The sequence below is a fragment of the Aedes albopictus genome, chromosome 3, assembly GCF_035046485.1.
Source record: "Aedes albopictus strain Foshan chromosome 3, AalbF5, whole genome shotgun sequence".
In the NCBI taxonomy this organism is placed as follows: Eukaryota; Metazoa; Arthropoda; class Insecta; order Diptera; family Culicidae; genus Aedes; species Aedes albopictus.
Window position 1 is genome coordinate 440,990,599 of NC_085138.1, and position 22,032 is coordinate 441,012,630.

The window sequence follows — 22,032 nt, forward strand, 5'->3', positions numbered from 1 at the left end:
CCCTGGAAAAAGTGGGAGGTCATAAAGAAAATCTACACTTCAATTTCCCTGATTGCGTGCGCCCACCAGCTGCGGGGTCGTAAAAAAGGATAAGTACTCCACCGGGGGGCCTCGACCCCCGAATATGAATGCAGCACACAGGACGAAGAAGTAGCGTTTAAATTAATTCAAATTATCAATAGACACGGAATATTTTCATTACAACGTCGCCTACTTTGGTGTGTGGAGAGAATTGATTTCCCTCACCATGCAAAACAACAGAGAATCGTTTTTCTGCAACTTTTTGTTAAAGCAGAGTGTTGCCAGCGACACTGATCCATCGATTAGATTGCGATTGATCAAAACAAATGCAAACCAAAGGAGGCCACCCCAGTCATTAACTCTTTGGCTTTCGTGGAGCTCGGGAAGTATTCGTTTAACGCCTTTCCACTTGCTTTCCGACCGTCGGAAAGTTTACTCAGGAAAAGAATGGAAAATTAATTAAAATTAGCCTTTGTGTCTAGAGGCAGCTGCTAGTCCTTGCCTTTGGCCACGCTTCAGATCCACAGATCGACTTTCAGCTTTCTCCTGCAGTTGGTACGGGTTAAACCCATTCTCCTTCTGCCCTAACTATTGTTATTTTTCAATTATGAATTCAAAATATCATATAATCAATCTCACTTGACTCCTCCGAGGCATCGCCATGACCGTTCGACTTCGGTCGTTCTCCTCGAGATTCAAAACCAGAGAGTCATCCTATTTAATGTGTCCTAATTGAAAATTTTCTTGCGGCTCATCCTTCATTAGCATCGCCGCTTTGACTTGTAGGTACTTTGCAGTGTAGTGGTGTGGCGTCAACCCGAACCCACCCATGGGTGTATCAAATTTTCACTTAACTTTTCGATGCTTAACCACATCAGACACATTCTGATTTACTCTCGGGAACCGGTCCTAATTATAGCCCCGGAAAGGTCCCCTCGCTTCCGATTTATGCGTGTTCTAGTACTACATACTGCTACTGCTACTGCTATTGTCTTTCATCATCGTCGTCGGTCGCAGTAGGCGTGGGTGCTGTCACATTGGAGCTGATTGCCGGTTGTTTATCCAGCTACTAATTAATCATACTTTAATATTTATTCAGCACTTGGCAGGAATGAGACGTCTTTTGTTTGACGACGTCGTCGTTGTCTGGGATGTAGCTGAATTCTTTGTTGCCTGGATGGAAGGGTTTCCTTCTATGTCCTGGACGTTGGCTGGAGGATTTCCGATAGGGATCACCCAAATTCGGTGGGATTTGAAGGCAACCACACTCCGACAATTCATTATTTACTGTCTGAATTTTGGGTTAGTAGGTAGAAAAGGAGGCTCACGGTGCCATAAATCCCACATGGCTACTCCGGATATTCGGGTGACCATCAGTCTGAACCCTTTTCGGAAAAGCAAGGGGATTTACCCCTTTTCCGTTTGCCAAAATAATTGCCAAAAAATAAGAGACTGGCCTGCTTTGTTATTGTTAGTTTGAATCTAATTTGCGTGTACGCATACATGCGAACATGGTCGATCGTCCTTCCACCAGTGCAGCGTGTCAGTTTTGCTGTTTATCTCCCGCCACTTACCATTCACGGACAGGCCATACCTACTAGAAAGGGGTAAACGAGGGTACAAACGGAAGGATTTTTCGACGGTCGCCTAGCTCGCAAAATATCAATTAATTTTGTTTTTGCTGCAGTTTTTGGGATGGTGGAACTATGCGGCAAGTGCGCGGCACGTGTCACGCGTGGTATGAATTAATTTCGGATAGCTTTAATCCGCTAATAGATGAAAACGAGCATACGGCGATCTATGGGGAGTTGGGAACGCCAATGCTAGGCAGCTCATGGAAAGCCGATTAACTCTTTCGTGTGAGAAAGTGTGTTTAATGCTGGCGAAGACTAGCATTTGCAAATATGTTGTTAGCAAGGGTTCACTGTTAGAGTTCTTTGGAAAACACTGAAGATTCTGAAAAGAGTTGGATTCCTCATTTCCTCTTCTTTTATAATTCATGAGAAAAATAACGTAGTGTGGGCGGCAATGATACAGCATGGAACCCGACAGAACGAAGAACAATATAAACAGAAGCAGAAACCAAAGACCTGCCGCTTCCGGGAATATAACCGAAACCTGTATGAATCGGAGTGCGAATAAATGAAAACTGCTGTGCAGTTCTCAAGAAACACGGAAGTTCTACCAGAAGCTCAACACATCTCGAAAAAGGCTCGTGCACCGAGCTGATATTTGTAGGAATAAGGTCTCTTGAAGTGCGGACTTGCGGATATTGAAAGGTGGAAGCGGCACTTCGATAAACAACTGAATGGCCTGGAGAACGTAGGCTCGGAAGACCATGGCATCGAATACGTCCGTGCAGCAGAGGATCTCCCACATTGAGGGAAGTTGTGGATATCACTCACCAGTTCTGAATCAACTAAGCAACTTGTAAGATATTATCCTTACTATAGTAACGCAGTTGAACTCATCAAGATGTGCCCAGAAACGTTAGACGCCTGCCTGTACCGGTTGATGGTCAAGGTCTGGGAAACCGAATAGCTAAGTCAAGGCATAATCTGTCTCATTCCCAAGGAAGGCGAGCTTACGCAATGTGAGATCTTCAGAACAATCATCATTTAGAATGACACCTACGAAGTGCCATCCCTGATCATTTCCCATCGTCTATCACCTAAAACAAATGAATTCGTGGGAAATTTTCAAGCCAGTATCATCGACGGCCAGTTGACAATGGAACAAATCTTCATCGTACAGCAAATCCTCCAGAAAGACCGTGAATAACAGATCCCAACAGAATCTATCCGGAACTTTTCAGTATCTAGCAGCAAAACATTTTGCGTACATCAGCGATAAATGTTCGTTCCATCAATTTTACCGACTGTGATTTTGTCCATGTGGCTGTGTGTGTGTAGTTCATATGCCACAGATTTGCTGGGAACTCTAACATAACAATATTTCAAAAAATCAAAAGAAATCCCTCTGGAAATTGCAACATTTTTTTCAACATTTTAAATAGTTTCGTGTGAACATAACGGCAAAGAAGTAGCGCGCGGTTGGCCAGGTTGGCCTCAGAGGGGCGCCGAAAAGCCCTATTGTTAGAAGAAAACCGGACAATGCTGTTGTTTTCTTCAATGTTGTCAAAATTTCAATGTTCAAAATGTCAAGATTAATAATATATACTTACGTTTTTCAATAACTCATATTTCTATAGTTTATTTTAAATATTTACCATGATATTACCTGGGTATTTATATAATATTTCATTTTGGGAAACTATTTTACTTTTTGATAAGCAGAGCAAATCAAAGTTATAGTGAAAGTTTCTTTCTGTAAATTTCTTAACTTTCGCCCTGGGGAATGACTTGACTCTTAAGGCGAAACTGAAAGCAATTCCTCATATTTTTTGTTTTTGATTTTTTATTAAATAACCGATTTATTATTAAAGGATTTTATTAGATAATCTTCCAAAGTTTCAAAATTGTGTCAGTGATAAATTTATAAATTTTATTCAAAACACCTTCAGAAATTCCTTCAAGTCCTTCAAAACTTCATCATTCTTCTATTCCTCAATACTTCAATTTCACTTTTTTTCTGAGTTTTTCCTGAGAAGTCTTTGGAAATTTTTCAGAGCCTTCAATAGATTTCTTCAGTAATTCCTCCAACAATTCCTATAAGAAACCCTGCAGAGGTTCCTTTAGAAATTCCTCCGGGAATTCCTCCAGAAATGCCACTGGGAATTCCTTCAGATATTCTACCAAACATTTTTTTTTAGAAAATCGATTTTTTAGTAATTTGACCGAAGCTTCTTTCATAAGTCTGCAATAGATTCCTGAAGAAAGAAGACATCTCTTATATTGCTGATCTGGATGAGGATCTGGCAAGGTTTTTGCAACTGCGGCCAAAAAACAAAGGTTTTCGTGACAAACAAAACCATGGATTCCAAAGTGAACAAGCAGGAGTGCCTGGAAAAGCGTGTTCTTCCGTTCTGTAGAGCTCACAATGGACGTGTTAAGTTTTGACCTGATCTGGCAATTTGCCACTACAACAGGTATCAAGACAACGGGGTGGATTTCATCAAGAAGGATATCAATCCACCAAATTGCCCTCAGTCCCGCCCAATCGAGAAACATTGGCCAATGGATCACTAACCTTTCAGTACTCGCGCCAATTTTTGTAACGCGAGCAGTCGCGCGTTGTACTTTGTACAACACCCATACATTCTGAAATATCTAAGGATCCTGATTGTTTAGAGGAGGACTGTCTTTGGCAAAGTTGTTGTAAATTTCATGGGCTACTTGATGCTGACAAAGTTGATTCGTAATACGTCCACTAGGCGGCGCTAGTGAGCAATATCATGTTATATCTTATATCTCAGGATCCTGATGTCTTAGAAAGATGGTGTCTTCGGCAAAGTTGTTTGGTAAGTCAACGGCTTACAGATTATTGGCCGTTTAATTGGAAATTTCACCACTAGGCGGCGCTAGTGAGCAAATAAACTTTATATTCTATGTATCTCGGGATCCTGATTACTTAGAAAGATGATGTCTTTGACAAAGTTGTTTAGTAGGTCAAGGACTTACGGATGATTCGCAGTTTAATTTGAAATTTCACCACTAGGCGGCGCTAGTGAGCAATTTCATGTTATTTCTTATATCTCAGGATCCTGATGGCTTATAAAGATGGTGTCTTCGGCAAAGTTGTTTGGTAGGTAAACGGCTTACATATTACGGAAGATTATGGCTTACAGATTATTGGAAATTATACCACTAGGCGGCGCTAGTGAGCAAATAAACTTTATATCCTATGTATCTCGGGAACCTGATAACTTAGAAAGACGGTGTCTTCGACAAAGTTGTTTGGTAGGTCAAGTACTTACGGATGATTCGCAGTTTAATGTGAAATTTCATCACTTGGCGGCGCTAGTGAGCACGTAAATATTATATATTATGTATCTCTGAACCCTCATTACTTAGAAAGATAGTGTCTTCGGCAAAGATGTTTGGTATATCAAGGGCTTATAGATGAGTGACAGTTGCGCTAGTGAGCATGTAAATTTTTAATCGCATGTAGCTCAGGATCCCGATTAAAAAGGCACGGGACACCGTTTTCAGCCAGAGGCTGTACAGACTGAACAGAACTTAGCACTAGACCATGGACACGACATACATTACATGCACTAGTGGATAGCATGGTGCGGTTACACGCTTGGTAACGCTAACCGAACGGCCACGAAGCTCCACTTTACTCAGAAAGATGGTGTCTTCGGCAAAGTTGTTTGGTAGATCAAAGACCAAATGGAGAAAAAGTTACCTCTTGTGCCGACCTTCTAAAAGATCGAAAACTTACAGATAGTTGTCCGTTTGAATCGTAATTTCACCACTAGATGACGCTAGTGAACATAACAAATGTATATGCAATAGTTCTCAGGATCCTGGTTACTAGAAGAGAGATGGTGGTTTCGGCAAAGTTGTCAAATAGGTTAAGTGCATTTGGTTGATGGGTCGTTGAAATCAATATTTCGCCAGTAAGTGGTGCCAATGAGTATGCAAATTTTATATCTTATATATCTCCGAGTCTGATTACCTGGGAAGTTGATATATTTGGCAAGGTTGGTTGGTAGATCAAGGGCTTTCAGTTGTTTGACCATTTGATTCGTGCCTCTGCCACCAGAAGACGCTAATTGTAAATTTGCAAAAGCATGAACGTGTTATTATTCATCTAGAAAAAAAAATCAACGGGCTGTAAATTTTTATACTTCCGAAAGTTTTCAAAATTTGAAAATTACACAACTAGTTGATTATAATTTGTTTAAATTTGCACTTGATTGATTAATTTTACATGAAGTTAAAGCGCTTAGTAAAATATTCAATATCTGACCGTCGTATTTCAATATACTCTATCTTAAGGTTGTCAATGTCACGGGATAAGTACATCCATCCTTTATCCATCAAACAACAATGTCGAGGACATCATCTTTCTAAGTAATCAGGATCTTGAGATATATGAAGTATAAAATGGGAATGCACACTAGTGCCACCTGGATGTGAAATTGCACGTCATATTTGTCTTCATCAGTTAGTGTTTGATCTACTAAACAACTTTTCAGAAGACACCGTCTTTCTAAGTAATCAGGGTCCTGAGACACATGAGTTATAAAATTTGAATACCCACTAGCGCCACCTAGATGTGGAGTTTCAAATCATACGGCTCTCCATCAGTTAGTGTTCGATCTACTAAACAACTTTGCTGAAGACATCATCTTTCTAAGTAATCAGGATCTCGAGATATATGAATTATATTATTTGAGTACTCACTTGCTCCACCTGGATGTGGAATTCCACATCATACTTGTCTTCATCAGTTAGTGTTTGATCTACTAAACAACTTTGCAGAAGACACCATCTTTCTAAGTAATCAGGGTCCTGAGATGTATGAGTTATACAATTTCAATGCCCATTAGCGCCACCTAGATGTGGAGTTTCAAACCAAACGGCTCTCCATCAGTTAGGGTTTAACCAACCAAACAACTTTGCCGAAGACACCATCTTTCTAAGTACTCAGGATCCTGTTATATGGGATATAAAAATTACATGCTCACTAGCGCCGCCTATCGGTTGAAATCTGAATTTCTCAGATCACCTCGCGAAGGCCCTTGATATCCCAAGTAACTTTGCCGAAGACACCATATTTCTAGATCATTTAGATTTTGAAATACACTAATTCACATTCAACTGTCTATCTTATCTTAAATATAGTACGTTCTTCATATTGCGATTTTCAATTTTCCGCATTATAAGGAGTTATACTGTTTTCAAAAAAGGTCTTATAATATTCCAAAGATTCCTGTAGAATACATTTGGGGTTGGCGTCGATAGAAAAGATGGTTTCAAAGTAATAGTCGATAATTCTCATGTGTTGTACAAAGTACAACAGCGCGATTAACGGAAGGCTAAAATAACTAAAACGACCGCTATGAAATGAACAGATAGCGCCACCGTAGCCTTGTGTGTTTGACGTAACTTGACTGCTGCAAAATGGCCGCTCAGGTGAATCAACAGACTGTCCAAGATAACGGAGAAAAAATAATAGTAAACATAAACAAATTTCAGTTTGATTCAACAAGATATTTGGTTTGAATTTGACTCAACCGAAATATTAGTTTGATACTACCACCCGGGGTAGTTGTTTTTAACTAATATTTTTATTTATTTTTCCGGAGATTTACTAGTTAGATTCTATCAGTATCCAGTTGAAACTACTTATGCGTCGGTTGTTCAGTTTTGACAAACGCCTTGACAGTAATTTCAATATACACAAAAATAAAAACAAAAAAAAAGTAATTTCAACAAAAAAATGCCTGCTTCAACAGGAAAGAATTTGGGCGAAGAAAACCCCGAATGAAAAACACCAAAATTCAACTCTCAAAGAAACATTACAAAAAATAACTACTAACTTTTGCAAATTACCTATGTCTAATTGTTGTGGGGCGCCAAACTGGATGCTTGCCAAGGGCGCCTTGAGACCACGCTAAGGCTCTGCATAACGGCTGGTTTCGATAATCACTCAAATTCCACACCAAATCTGAATCAATATCAACGGTCCAAGGAGCTAATAAAGCTGGCTGTGATCTGATTCCATCTACGCTCAAAGCTAATCTGCACACAAAACCAAAACCGAATAATGCCATCTATCCATCCTGCCACTTAGCCTTCCCGTCCATTCCGCTAATTCAATAAATGGCCACCTTTGTGGCGATGCACCGTACGCCAAGCCAAGTGCAAAACACGATGCACCAAGTGTCAAACCACCAACACCAAATAGAACACAAACACACCATCATGAAGCCATCCCCGTACCGGACCATGTGGTGCTGCTAAGAACCCTCTCCTGGGGAACCACAATCGTCACAAACCGTGCCGCCGCCGCCGCCGCCGCCGTGGCCAAGTAGCTTCCTCTACCCACCTGCGAGATAATAAATACGGCCATCACATAGGCTCAACGCTAACCGGCTTGGACTTGGACTTGCAGCAACAATACTCATCTTTGCGGCGGTAACAACGCTAGCGCTAGGTACCTACTTCCTGTTTGCGCCGCCCCGTCACACACCGGAGTGACGCTAACGAAAGAAGACAAAAATCCTCCCTGTCCGGAAAATCCTAGAATATGTTTTGTCAACAGCACTACGATGCCAGACGGCTCCGCTCCGACTCTGACTGATGAACGTACCTAACCTAGTAGAACCTACTGATGCTGCAGTGTGTGGATTGCGACAGTCTTACAGTTTTCCACACCACTAACGGGCACCGGGAAACAAACAAGAGACCAGCAGCATCAGGAACAACCGTATTTGACGGCGAGATCCAGAGATAAGCAACTCAACTACGGCTGCTGCAGCACTAGGATAACCGGATTCCGGTCCGTGATCCTGCAGCACGCTCCTACTGCGCTGCTTTGCTGGTTTATATTGTTTTGGATTCTTTCCCCGTTCCCTAGTTTTTGTACTGGTCGCTCGGTTGGCTGGCAGGCAGGGTTGTAATCAATCGGTGCATCACCACCGCCGCAAAATTCGGCGGTAATTGAATCCGCCATCGCCCGGGCTGCGATGCGACGGTTATCGCTAAACACAGGGGACACGCTATCAGTTTCATCTGCCGAGGCATAATATACATTGATCAAAGCTGGTCCCTGGTCTGTTCGCAGCCAACTGTGACGGCCTCAAGAGAGCTCTCGGCTCGTGGTCGACCAAATCACACAATCACGTACCTACAGAGCTTGCTTTGGTCGCTGGTTGGCTGCTAGATGCAACATATGACGACGATGCAACTCACCCTCGAAAAACGGTCTAGTTTTCTCTGCCGCAGCAGTAGCAGGAGCAGCACCAAGAGGACACGTTTTCCTCCGTCTGCTCAGCCGCCGAGATGTGCGAGAGAGTGTTTGCATTTTATGATTTTAGAGACTGTTAGTAGAGAGAGTATGGTGTGGTGGCATGGCAGTCAGTGCTATTGTTTGTTCCAAGCGGCATGCAGAGGAAAACTTACTTTCGGACGAGAGGGCGAGAGGAGGAAGGAGCTGGCGAGCAGATGGAAAACGACCCCAAAATCCAATCATCATCATCGTCAGAACGGTGGCAGCAGTCAGCAGTAGTGTGCAAAAACAGCATTGGGATCAACGTTTGCCCGCGTTAGGACGACCCACTTGGCTTGCTGCTGGCATATGGCGGTATTGTCGGTGGTCGCCGGTCCCCAAGTCGGGGATGTGAGCGGAATTCTAAATTGAAATTTATTGTTATTTTGGAAAATCTATTAAAATGGTGTGAAATTAATAATAAATTATATTAGATTTTATAGATTTACGGCGATGAGGGCCTTGTGGAGTTTTTCCCCTTGAATGCCTCGGGCATATGTGGGTGAAGTTAGGCTGGATTGCCTGCAGATTAGAGGGATCCCTATTGGATTGAATTGGGGAAGTAAAATCAGGCATGACCGTAAAGGGTAATGTGGCTTTTCATGATGGCTACTTTTGGCAGGGCACGTGATTGCAGTAGTTCCCGGCAGAACCTTATGGAAATTTTATTCTAGCGTGTGCGAGTTTATGCTAGGTGGTTTCATAAATGAGGGAGAAATCGTTACTAAGTATTGTGGAGTTGTCCTGGTGGGATAGTTAGAGCACAAGACTATGACTATGCAACTTGAATGAGAGGGATGATGTTGCAAGTGCTGCTTGGGATCAAACTTCGCAACCAAATCAAGCAACAGAGTGAAATAACACTCAGTGCTTGAATCCGAGTGAATATGAAAAATACGATTAGTTATCAACGCCAACCACCATTATGATCGAACACGCACAGAGAGCAAAGGGAAACCGAAACTTCTGCGACCGCTGTTTCTCATCGGTCGGTTTACTCGTGAAGCAAACTGACTGCAGATCATTTCAGTAACAAATTTTGAAAACGACGTATAATCAAGGGCCCATATAGCCGAGGCGGTAAACGCACGGGTATTCAGCATGACCATGCTGAGGGTGACGGGTTCGATTCCCGGTCGGTCCAGGATCTTTTCGTAAAGGAAATTTCCTTGACTTCCTTGGGCATAGAGTATCTTCGTGCCTGCCACACGATATACGCATGCAAAATGGTCATTGGCAGAGGAAGCTCTCAGTTAATAACTGTGGAAGTGCTCATAGAACACTAAGCTGAGAAGCAGGCTTTGTCCCAATGAGGACGTTACGCCAAGAAGAGAGAGAGAGAGAGTATAATCAATGCTACACCGTTGATTATACGTCGTTTTCAAAATTTGTTACTGATTTGTTCTGCGGAAATGATAAAAACTAACATTTTATCGGTAAGGGAATGCTGAACGTTACTATTATAATTAATTTCATACGAGTTTATGGCATTTGCACTGTAATTACGTGATAAAAACCAACACAGATAAAAAATAATGAGATTTACACGTCATGTGAACTTCATTTTAGTCATGTAAACTTAGTGTTATGATGGTTTTCATGATATATCATGTAAAATTGTGTCAGAGTCATGATGAATTACATGACATATGATGGAAGTTTACATGACATTTCATGAACTTTACATGATATGTCATGTAAATTCTGTGATATCCCAAGCTTCAATTATGTGCACCATGTGTCACAGAATTAAACACTCTTTTTTCGATCTGTGAAGTATATGCATTGCCGTGTACACCGGCAAGGAGAAATATTCAGAGAGCCACACAGCGTTGAATCATCGTTCCTTTCTCTCCGCTCAGTAATATTTCTAGCCTGGTCCCACTTGTTTCAGAAGTATGTTAGCCAATGAAGACATTTAGCTACCGCTTTGGCTAGAAAGGCACCGGTCAAAGAAGAACAAATTTTGCTTCGTTCAGGTAAAAACACTTCACTTTTCAAGTACTGCTAACGCCTATGGAGCATTTCCTGCTCAACGCACGAATTGCGTAGGCGCAATCTTCTTCAATCCAAATGAAATTTTACTTCTATACGAAAATATTGTTCATGTTATTCGTTGTATACAAAAAAAGACACAGACACCGTCTTCAGCCAGAGGCTGCACAGACTGAACGAAACTTAACACTAGACAACGGACACGACAGACACGCATTACGAGCACCAGTGGATTATTTTCATCTTCCAAAAACCTTAACTTTTTTTCAATATTTTGCTGTAAATAGCTGACTTTCAGTATCCAAATTTAGCAAGTAGCCTCACAGCGTTTGGAGCAAAAACCCAGTATCGAAAAAAATTAGCAGCTTCAAGTCACCCACCAAAAAAAGCTAATGATGGCCTCATTCTTTGCTGCTAAGAAGTAAATATTCTATCATGAAGCCTAGATCAGTTTTTATTTTTTTCGTGATTTCTTTATTTCTTTTTTTTTTTCAATACATAATTCATTTTTATTTTTTCACGACGGACTTGGTGGTCTAGTGGCTACCGCTTCTGATTTATATGCAAAAGGTCCTGGGTTCAATCCCTGGCCCGTCCCTTTCCTCCTACTTTGTATCTTTCTATATACTTTCTCTCTGCTCTCTACATATACAACTCATGTATATAAACATGTTCATAGCCGTCGCTAGAACAGAAACGGGTTGAAAAAGCCGTTTCCCTTCCTTCCATACTTTCACAGCACAGTGTCACAATCCTATTAGAAAACGCCTACAAGTTATGCAATCAAGCGATCTGTGCCGCACATCTTAAAAATAATAAAAACACACAATTCTATCACCTTCCTCTGGTATCCACACACCAATGTGTGAACCTTCTGCCAACCAATTCCCACCAACACTCCAATATCCGCATGAATTTGTGCTGGCGCAGAGGTATATTCGGCCAGATGTGGATACAAACGATTGCAATCATCACTTCCTTACCCCTTCGCCTTCCCCACATTGACCAGCAACCTGACGTGGCAGGCGCCATTGTCGTCTAAAAATAGAAGATCACCAACGCTCACACACTGAAGATGCCTGCTAGTCCCCGGCAGTTATCTCATTGGTCCTTGTGTGAGTGTAGCTGGTCTTGCGATACTGGAGTAGCATCCACGGGCGGTCAATCAAGCTCAAGCTCAAGCTCATAATTCATTTTTATTTTTTCAGTATATTTTCAAATCAACCCCACCCTTCCTTGTGACAGTAAGAGTTTTCGAAAATAAAAGAAAAATAATATTAGCATCGGACTTACTGCAATGCAAAGAAAAAACGAATAATAGGGTCTAGGACCATTTGGGCAGCGGGACCTATTTTAGGCACTTGCTGCTATAACTCAGTCAATTACAAACCGATTGACTTGAATTTTTGAACAATGCTAGACACTCAACGTATCTGATCTTGTCCCAAAAATAAAGTCAATCGGTCCAAATTTGGATGAGTTATGGCAGCAAGTGCCCAAAATAGGTACCCCTGCCCAAATGGTCCCAGACCCTAGTTCAATTCCCGTTCAACGACATTCGCTGGAATCATGATCCCACCAACTAAGCTTCCATGCTAGAAACCAAAGCAGAGGAACAAGTTGTTTAATTTTAAACGGCGCAAAACAGTTTCTCCCCCCCCCCCCTTTCGAAAGGTATCATTACACCTTCATTCAATTTACTAAATTGCGATGGAAGCCCTAATTATAGTCTTTACGGGCCTAATGTAAAGCCCTCAAATTTCAAGCTTTGACTGCCTCCCCGCCCCATTCGTCTCTCATTCTCGCGTTAGCTCCAGTCAACCAGATTATGCTAACTCATTCTCTTTCTCTCTCTCCCGTCTAATTTCAGCAATTAATAACAAAGGATCACCGATAGACTACAAAACGGGTTCGGCCTGTTCAACCCCAACGAAGGACACGCTCAAGAGCTACGACCGCAACTGCATGGGTCCGGTACTGCCGCCCCGGAGCGCCATGTGTGGTCCACCGTCACATCACTACTCAGCGCCGCTGAACTTTCGCAAGGGCTTCAGCTTCACCAAATGTACATGGAAGTGTACGGCTATACTAGTTGTATTATTATGTGTTATACTGGTTATAACATTACTATTAACAGGTAGGCGGTGTTTGGGTTCGGGGATTTTTCGGCGGGTGTTCTAATATGAGCAGCATAATTGGAGAGATGCCACGCTGTTGGGGTACAGATGGGCTTCAATATTGTCCTTTTTTTCAGTATAAAATTGCACCATAAACACAGCGTTCCTGTGGAAGTACAAATCGTGACCAAACTTGCCTTTGGAAGCAGTTTGCATTATGAAATTGGTTTTTGTTTTCGATGAACACCGATTCGTGGGATCCAAGGTTTTTAAGATGCAAGATGACTATGGTCATACAAGGTGAGCCAATGTGGCTAACCACGTTCCAAAAACACTTGTCTCTTTGTTCGTCTTTTTAAATAAGTCCTTTTCGAAGTACACAGATTTGGTGTTAAATTTTAAAACTTTTCAAATGCTACAGCTGGACCACTGGAATTTGACCACGTTTCATGCATCGCGGCACACTATGATCATCGCAAGGACGCCAAATCACTTCTGTCGCATGCCATCATTAACTTTTGATAACCCCCCGCATTGGCTGTCTGTCCATCTCCATTCTACCGTATTCCCTTCAGAACCAAACCAACCAAGGAACAAAAGCCAATTCCACACAAACATACTTTTTTCTCTTCTCTCTCTCGTCCATTTCCTTCCGTATACCCGGGAAAGTGTGACCATCAGGCAACGATTTGCCTCAGTAATTCGCTGGGCCAATTTTGTCCAGTCACACTTGATGATGCTGCGAGTAGGTAGTTAGGCACCTTCCATCGAAATTCTATACCATGTCATTAAAAACCGAGCCCTCTCGTGTCATTTTGTCTTGTCCCGTGTGCTTTTCGTTTCGGAACCATTCGGCGGGAACCATTTGGGCGTCAACCTTCGTTGTCCTCGTCGTCGTAATCTGAGGGGAGCAATTTTCGGTGTGATTTTTAATCACTCAATTTGCTCTGCTTTATGGCAACCATGTGGATGGAAAACTCGTCCACTCTCGGCTACAAATTAGGAGCTTCCAATTTCAAGTGATGACCATTAAACCTAATGGCGAGACGAGGCGGAGGGAAAGTCCATCAGGCAGGGGTAAATGCCTAGAAGGATTTATCCCAATTTAACGACTCATTACTCGCATATGGCTTGGCTTTAAGCCCAAATTAAAGACCACGTCGTCGTCTGGTAGCTTAATCCTACCCCGAAAATGAAACCATCAATATATGTACATGCACGCATGGGATGATTTTCCTTATTTCGCTCGATGATCACCACCACCATTTCGCCGATACTCGCATCGCACATGTCAGAGAAAGCGGGAAAAAAATCGGGAATCTCCTTATCATCGATGTAACAAATGTCATCGCATTTCCGGGCTCTGCTCTGCTCTGAATCCAACGCAAATCCATCACTCACTGTCAGGCACTTACAGACACGACCGTGCGGCAGAAAACGCAGCATAGCCCTGCTGCTGTGGGTTCGTGGTTTTCGCACTTGTGCGGTTTTCCGCTATCCAGTCAGTGCCTACTTCGACGGGCGGTGCAGGGCTGGTTACGGTCAGGTGGCCATAGTGACTGGAATCATCATGAATAGTGACCAAAACTTACTTAAACTACCCGTCGTAAGTACGAACTCACTTTAAAAAGTATTGCTACACTCAGTTGAATATTGCATCACTACCAAAGAGTTTAGCATCTCCTGAAAACTTGTAAATTCATGCTGCTATATCTAGAATTTCTGGTTATACAGTAATAGACATTCGTTTAGCCGAGAACAAAAAAAATGTCAGGAAACTCATACCAAAGATTTTATGATAAAACTTTTTTATCGTAGTAATAGTATATCTAGTACAGTTTTATAAAAATGTGATACATTAAACTTACATATACACTGAAACAAAACCGAGGGTAAAAACCATTCAAATTTCATTTTTTGCCTAGACATTTGTTTAGCCGAGGTAAATGAAAAATTGGTTTTCAATAGATTTTTTTGCAATTTCGTGAGTATATTTCGAGAATATACTCCAAGGCATTTAGTTTATGACGTGTTAGCAAGATATTTGACCTTAAAAGTTTATTTATTTGTGAAATTCAGAGAAATATTATAAAAAATGTCCCGATAAGGAGAAGCGACGATAAACAAATTTATTTAAGAAAACTGATTCCTGTAAACACTCAAACGTAAGATAGATTAGCAGTTTTGAAAATATGGCACAGAATTATTGTCAGAAATGTTCAAATTATTGCATAAAATGTCATGAAAAAAATAAGTATATTGGTTTTTGGTTGGTTAAACTTTAAAATGGGATGGATAAAAGCTAAAATAAATAGTTCTGTATTGAAATAAATACGTGCTCTAATGCCTGTGGAGTATACCTGTTTGATACTACCATTACTAAATGAGTTAGAAGACTGCAAAGTGAAAGAACTGCAAGAAGTGTCAGATTTTGTGTACCCTGTTTATTCAAAAGCAGATGCTCATACAAAAATGCAAGATTTGGTTAAATAATTGGCTTATTTCATTCAATCTGAAGAAATATATTATAAATAAGTCTTAGTTGTCAACCACATTCATTTTTAACATGATTTATTTGAAAAGAATGTCTAAATTATGAAACAAGTAGTTCATGCTAGAAATTTGAATACTTTCGGTGCCATTTCTCGAAATATGAGCCGTCCTATGTATATTATTTCAGCCAGAATACAGTCTAGAAGATATTGGGAGCTATTAGAAGACGTAATAGTAGTAAACGCTGAGATTTATGCAAGTGAAACCATCATATTTCTTCAAAACAATACTTAAATACGTGATTTTTTGATAGTTTGTGTTATTTTTTTCTGTTAAAAACGTTGTTTTTCGCAAAATTTCAACCTGCTTTGGTCATGAAACTTTCATTAGATTTTTTTTGAAACACTTCCGACAAAAATAACTACATCAAATCTCAATTGAGAAACATTTAAAATATTATGACATATTTATATGAGATGCATGCAAAACTAATATGGCAACACTTCCAAAAACGATCTAATTCATGATTTACAAGTCGATCTATAATGCAGATCACCATACAAAATGACTTTGTTGGATATTTTTCGAAATTTGATAGTATTTTATTATGGAATTCTAAAAATTGTACAATTCGGCTAAACGAATGTCTAGGCAAAAAATGACATTTGAAGGGTTTTTACCCTCGTTTTTGTTTCAGTGTATATGTAAGTGTGATGTACCACATTTTTATAAAACAGTACTAGATATACTATCACTACGATAAAAAAGTTTTATCATAAAATCTTTTGTATGAGTTTCCTGGCACTTTTTTGAATTTTTTTTAGCCTCGGCTAAACGAATGTCTATCACTGAATGAAAAGGTACAGTTGTGAGCAACGTTGTTCAGAAGGTCATTAACATCTTAAAGACAAACAATGAGGTTTGCAGTTCTGTCGCTAGGTGACAATGGGCATGAGAAAGGAGCATTTTTAAACAGCTCTATCTCACGATCTCGGAAAGATAGGAAGTTCATGTCTTCATGCTCACTAGCGTCACCTAGCGGAAGAATTGCGAATAACACTGGCTACATGAAGCAAACGTATTCTGATTTTTTTCGAATATTTGAACTTTAAATCTTATCCGAAGCGTGAGATGGACCTGGTCGATAATACCCTTTTTTACATGCTCACTAGCGTCACCTAGCGGCAGAATTGCAAACCTTGCTTGTCTCTAAGATGTCAATGGCCTTCTGAACAACTTTGCTGAAGACTGTATCTTTGTAGATAATCAAGTCCATACTTATGACGGGTAGTGCAGATAACTGGTGGACTACTTTTTGCTCCGTTGAATCTCTCCGAATAAAGGCTTCTTCTCCACTGAACTCGGTCCTGTGCCAATCGCTCACAGTCACCCTGAACGTTGAGTGTTCTTAAGGTCCGCTTAAACCGCAACAGCTATCTGGTGCTCGGTCTGCTACGGAGGTGACAACCTCCTTTATACACATGATATAGTTAGTGATTAGAGGACATCAAACGGGTTTCTGATGTCTCACAATTTGATTCTATATAACCATATGTTATCAACAGTTAAATTTCAATAAATTAAACATGATTTCACTCAAAAAATTGGAAGTCTATGGTGTAGTTCCAAAAAATCCTCAACATCCAATATTTTTTCAAGCTTTATTTTAGCACAACTTTTATACTCTCGTGACATATAATGGATGAAAAAAGGAAATCATGGTTCAGTAGAGATACCTAGGTGTATAAAAAGCCTATTTCTCTCTGTTTCTCTATTTTTCTCCCAATCTAGAGCGTAATTTAGAGCTAATAAGGGTATGATTAGCTCTAAATTACGCTCTGTTTGAATAAATACTCTTTCTTCCTCTGTCGAAGTTATTCAAAGATCCTTCTTAAGCAACGTAACACTATTGAAGGAGGAAATGGGTCTACAGCAGTGTTACGATTCACATAAAATTTAAAAATTTCCATTCAGAAGATTTTCTAAATCAATCACGGCAGAAATCCCCGGAGTAATCCCTGAAACTCAGCAGGAGTCCCTGAAAGAATCACAGACGAGATCCCGGAAGGAATTCGTAGACAAACGCCGGGAAAAATCCGTGAGAAATCTTTGAGAAAATCCTGGGAAGAATCTTTCAAGGAATAACTACAGGAATCCCGGCTCTCATTCCTAAAAGAATTCCCTTTGGATTCTCTGAATATATCTTAACAAACGCTTTGAAAGAATACCAGAAGGAATTACATTACGAATCCTAGTAGGAATCCCTGCAGCAATACCAGCTAGAATTCCCGAAAGAATCCTTTCAGGAATTTCTAAAGCAATCCCATCAGAAATTCCGACAGTTATTCTAGACGGAATCCGGTAGAGAATAGCTGATGGAATACAGCTTAGAGGAATCATGACAAGAATCTTGACTAGAAGCTAAGAGGCTAACCCTGAAAGAATTATAGAAAAAAAAATCCAAGAATTTTTGAAGGAATCCCATCAGGAATTCCGGCACGAATATCTTAAAAATCTAGAATTGCCTAGAAATCTCGGCAGAAATCTATATTCTTTCATATTCGCTTTCAAAAGGAGTCCCTCAAGAAATCACAGCAGAAGTACCGGAAGGAATCTTTGAAGGCATTCCAGCTCAAATCCCTGAAGGAATGTCGAAAAGAATACCTAAAATAATCCTTTTAGGATTCTCTAAACTCTAAAAGAAGCACTGCAGGAATCCCTGAAGATATCTCAGGAACACTCCCTACAGGACTTCCGGAAGAAACATCTGGAGGAATCGTGGGAAGATTGTAGCTACCAAACGAAGTTTTGAAGTTCTCTCTCTTCGTGAGAGCTAACATAGTTTTAAACTGTGAGCAATACATCACGGGAGGAGACGGTGCTGTTCTTCACTGCACACCATTAAGATTTTCGCAAAATTACCACATATCATTTCGTTCCATACTCTTTTGTGCTACAGTTAAATGGAACGCTCCTCATACTGCTTCTTCGTTCTGCAGTGAATTCTTTTCTCGGCTGTTCTCTCTTCTGTGTACAGCATTCTATTCTGCCGTGCACCAGTCACTAACATCCGACTTCTGGCAACGTTTTTTCACATCCATCCTCTTCTGACACTACAGCCAACCGTTTTTAGGAGGTCTTTGAGAAATACCTATCACTTCCGGCGTTGCTGTGATCAGTGCTCCCTGAATTGTCACAGATTGTTGAGGTTGTACTTAGTCTACGTTGAAATCCCGTATCCGCAATCCGCACATCCAACTTCACTAGCGGTATTCCATTGCCACACCTTCTGTTGAGTAGCGCTGGATGTTGAAAAGTAACGGACGCAGGATTCTTGAGTTCATGACAGTTGATAATCACGCTCAAACCTTAGTCCTCTTAAGGTCTTCACATCAAAGAAATCTGACCCTCCTGATAAACTCCTCATCAACAACGAAATCCCTGGAGAATTTTTTCGAAATTTTCTGATTAAAAATTTCCAAAGAGTTCTTGAAGAAATTCCGGATGAAATCCATAGAAAAATTGTCGGTAGAATCGTTCAGGAAGTTACAATAGTTTCCTTAAAAGATTCATCAAGATATTTGGTAATTATTACCCCAGGAGAAAACCTCCAATGAATTCAAGAAGGAATTCTTGTTTTAAATATTTGGAGAATCTTTCGGTTGATACTCTGGATTTATTCTCTAACGATTTTTTAGAGAAATTCCTTGCGAAATCCTTGAAGAAATTCCCGATGGAATTTCCTGGAAATCCTGGAAGATTTCCCAAAAATATTCGTGAATGATTTTCGAAACCCTTACAGAATTTCTTGTTGGAACAAATTGCTCATAAAATTTGTGAATGAACTCACTCCTGAAGGAATCGCTGACAGAATTCTTCAACGAATTCCTTACAAAATTCCATTAGGAATCCATGGAGAATTTGCTTAAAGAGTTTCTTGATGAAATTCTGCAAAAATTCTCGAAGGTATCGCAGGAAAAATTCGGTAAGAAGGATCCCTCAAGAACACCTTGAATAAATTGTGAGGGAATGTTTCGAGCAATAGTCCATGATTCTATGGTAACATTTACAACGACATTCTTAAGAAGTTCTTTTAGGTTTTCTTGGATTAAACGGAAAAACCCAAAAATAATGTCCAGAATATGTTGAGGAAATTCTGACGGAATCATTGGGAGAATTCCATAATAAAGTATCTGGATGAGTTCCTCGAAGAATCCCTATAGAAATTTCTAATGATTCTCTAGATGGGTAAACCGAAAACAAGATCTCTGGAAATATTATCCTATGTATCACTAAAAAACAAGTAATTGCTGTTGAACTTCTGCAAAGAATATTTAAAAAAAAATCACTAGAATACCTGGAGAATTGATTTGACTTTATTAAAATACCTGGAGAAGTTCACAAAAGAACTCATGAACAAATTTCTGAACATATCTTATAAAGAATTACTTATTCTGTGAAATACTAAAAAAAAACTCCAAGGAACTATAGAGAAATTTTCCAAAAAATCTCATTGAAAATCCTATGAAATATCCCGAGAAATTCCCGATGGAATTCTTTTCAAGAATTTCCCAATGAATAGCTGGGATAATTATTCGCAGAATTTCCCAAAGAAGATTTCTCAATGAATGTCAGGAAAATTGTCGTATAAATACTTGAAGAATTTTGCTGATGGAATCCGTAGATGAACTTGGATTTTTTGGAAGAATTATCAAACGAGATTTTCAAGAAATCTCTACAGAAGTTTCGCCGGAGAATATATAAGTATTAGAAATGCTTGATGGGATTCCGCTAAGAGGATGCTTTGGAGAAATTCTACAAAGTAACTGTAGAGCAACTTTCAATCAAATAAATCTCTGGAGAATTTTCCTATGATTTTCTGAAAAAAAAATACAAAAGAGTGTCTGGAAGAAATTCCCGAAAAAAATTTCAGAAAAATTCCCATGAGAATATCTGGAGCTTGTTCAACTATTCCCTGCGAAAATTCATCGAGAAACTCTAAATAAAGTATTTGGAAAAATTCCGGCGGATACATTGAGATACCTAGATGACTCCTGAATGAATTCTACAATAAATTCCAGCAGAAGTTTCCAAGGATTTCTAAAAGAACTCATCAAAGAAACTCCTGAATGAATTTGCCAAAAGTTCCTGAAGGAATTTCTAATAAAATAGTTGATGAATATTCCCTGAATGTATTCCTGATAACAAAAAAAAAAACAGGAACAATATTCCAATGAATCCCTTGAAAAATCGCCCAATCAATTCTGTAAATGAATCCCCAGTGAATCGTTGAAAATTCCAGGTGAATTCTTGGGGGAATGCCAAAAATGTTCCTGGAGGAATCCACCAAAGACTCATTGAAATACTTTGAGAAATTTCCGATCCTTAGTCGAAGTCCCCAGACAACATCGGGAAAAACAATTTCAACAAGTCCTTTGAAAATATAACAAGGATTGCTGCTAGCGATTCCCCAAAAAAAGTTTGCGAAATTCTCAAAAGAATACTTTAAAAAATAGTGAAAATCTCTATAGTTTTTTGGAGGAATCCCCGGAATAATTTTTGCATGGAGGAATTTACTTAGGAAATCTTTTTATCTACCCCTGTTGGGGAAATTAAGCCACTGCGTCCAATAAGCTGATCTGGGAAACCTTGATGGAAGGCCCTATGGAATCGTTTGAGGAATTTCCAAAGGAATGTTCACAATAACTTTAGATGGAAATTCTAGAGGAATTCCCGAAAAAATCTCTGAAGAAACTCCCAAAGAAGTCCCTGAAGATCCCTGCAGGAAACATCCCTGAAAAAAAAATCCCATTGAATCTCAAATGTCCGTTGTATTTAATTAGAGGAAACGTCAATTTATTATGATTTTTCCGTGATTTTTAGTTACGAAGAACATCAACTGAATGCTCCAATCGTGAAGAAATCATAGAGCACTTCGCAAGCAATATATTTTCCGATTATAATTTGAAAAAAAAAGTGAAAGAAGCGCACACCATTTGCCATTCTTCTTGCAAAATGAGTTTTATGAACTCGGGCTTCTGGTAACGCCAATGTACAATATTTTTCTCACAAAAAAGAACTTCACATTTTTTTTCTATGCATTCCAGTTTTTTTTTTAAATTTACTCAATTTAAGTGGGTTTCCCTTATTACTAGTTTTCCTAACTTTTTTCCCATTTTTCCTTTATTTTGATGAATTTTTGTTAGGGTTATTTACAGTTCAGTAGGAATTAACCATCGAAAAGGATGAATAGTTTGCTGTTCTTGTGACGCTTCCATAATCGAGAATTGATTTGGTTTTAGTATTTTAACTATAATTTTGAATGTTCCTAGAAAGAGAAAGATAATATGCACCAATCATAACCCTAACCTTTACAATGTTATCGACCAATTAGTCTTGTAGAGGTTTTAAGAACCGTTATAAAACCTAATTCTCTTATTTTGGTTCTAAGAACCTCTTCTAGTCTATTTGACTCAAAAATGTTACTTGGAAACCGACTTAA

General features: G+C 39.7%; 1 protein-coding gene and 1 long non-coding RNA gene across 12 annotated transcripts in view; both read left to right on the forward strand.

The window, feature by feature from the left end:
• LOC109425970 (teneurin-m) overlaps positions 1-22,032 on the forward strand; it is a 649,264-nt gene that overhangs the window by 553,875 nt on the left and 73,357 nt on the right. For all 11 annotated transcript variants that reach the window (XM_062856604.1, XM_062856606.1, XM_029876005.2 and 8 more), the window contains one exon: positions 12,791-13,057. In XM_062856604.1, the coding sequence (XP_062712588.1) occupies positions 12,791-13,057 (267 nt within the window). The remainder of the gene's footprint in view (positions 1-12,790; positions 13,058-22,032) is intronic.
• On the forward strand, positions 4,075-6,826 carry LOC134292113 (uncharacterized). Its single transcript, XR_009999475.1, has 2 exons — positions 4,075-4,729; positions 4,885-6,826. It is a non-coding gene; the product is annotated as an uncharacterized LOC134292113 (long non-coding RNA).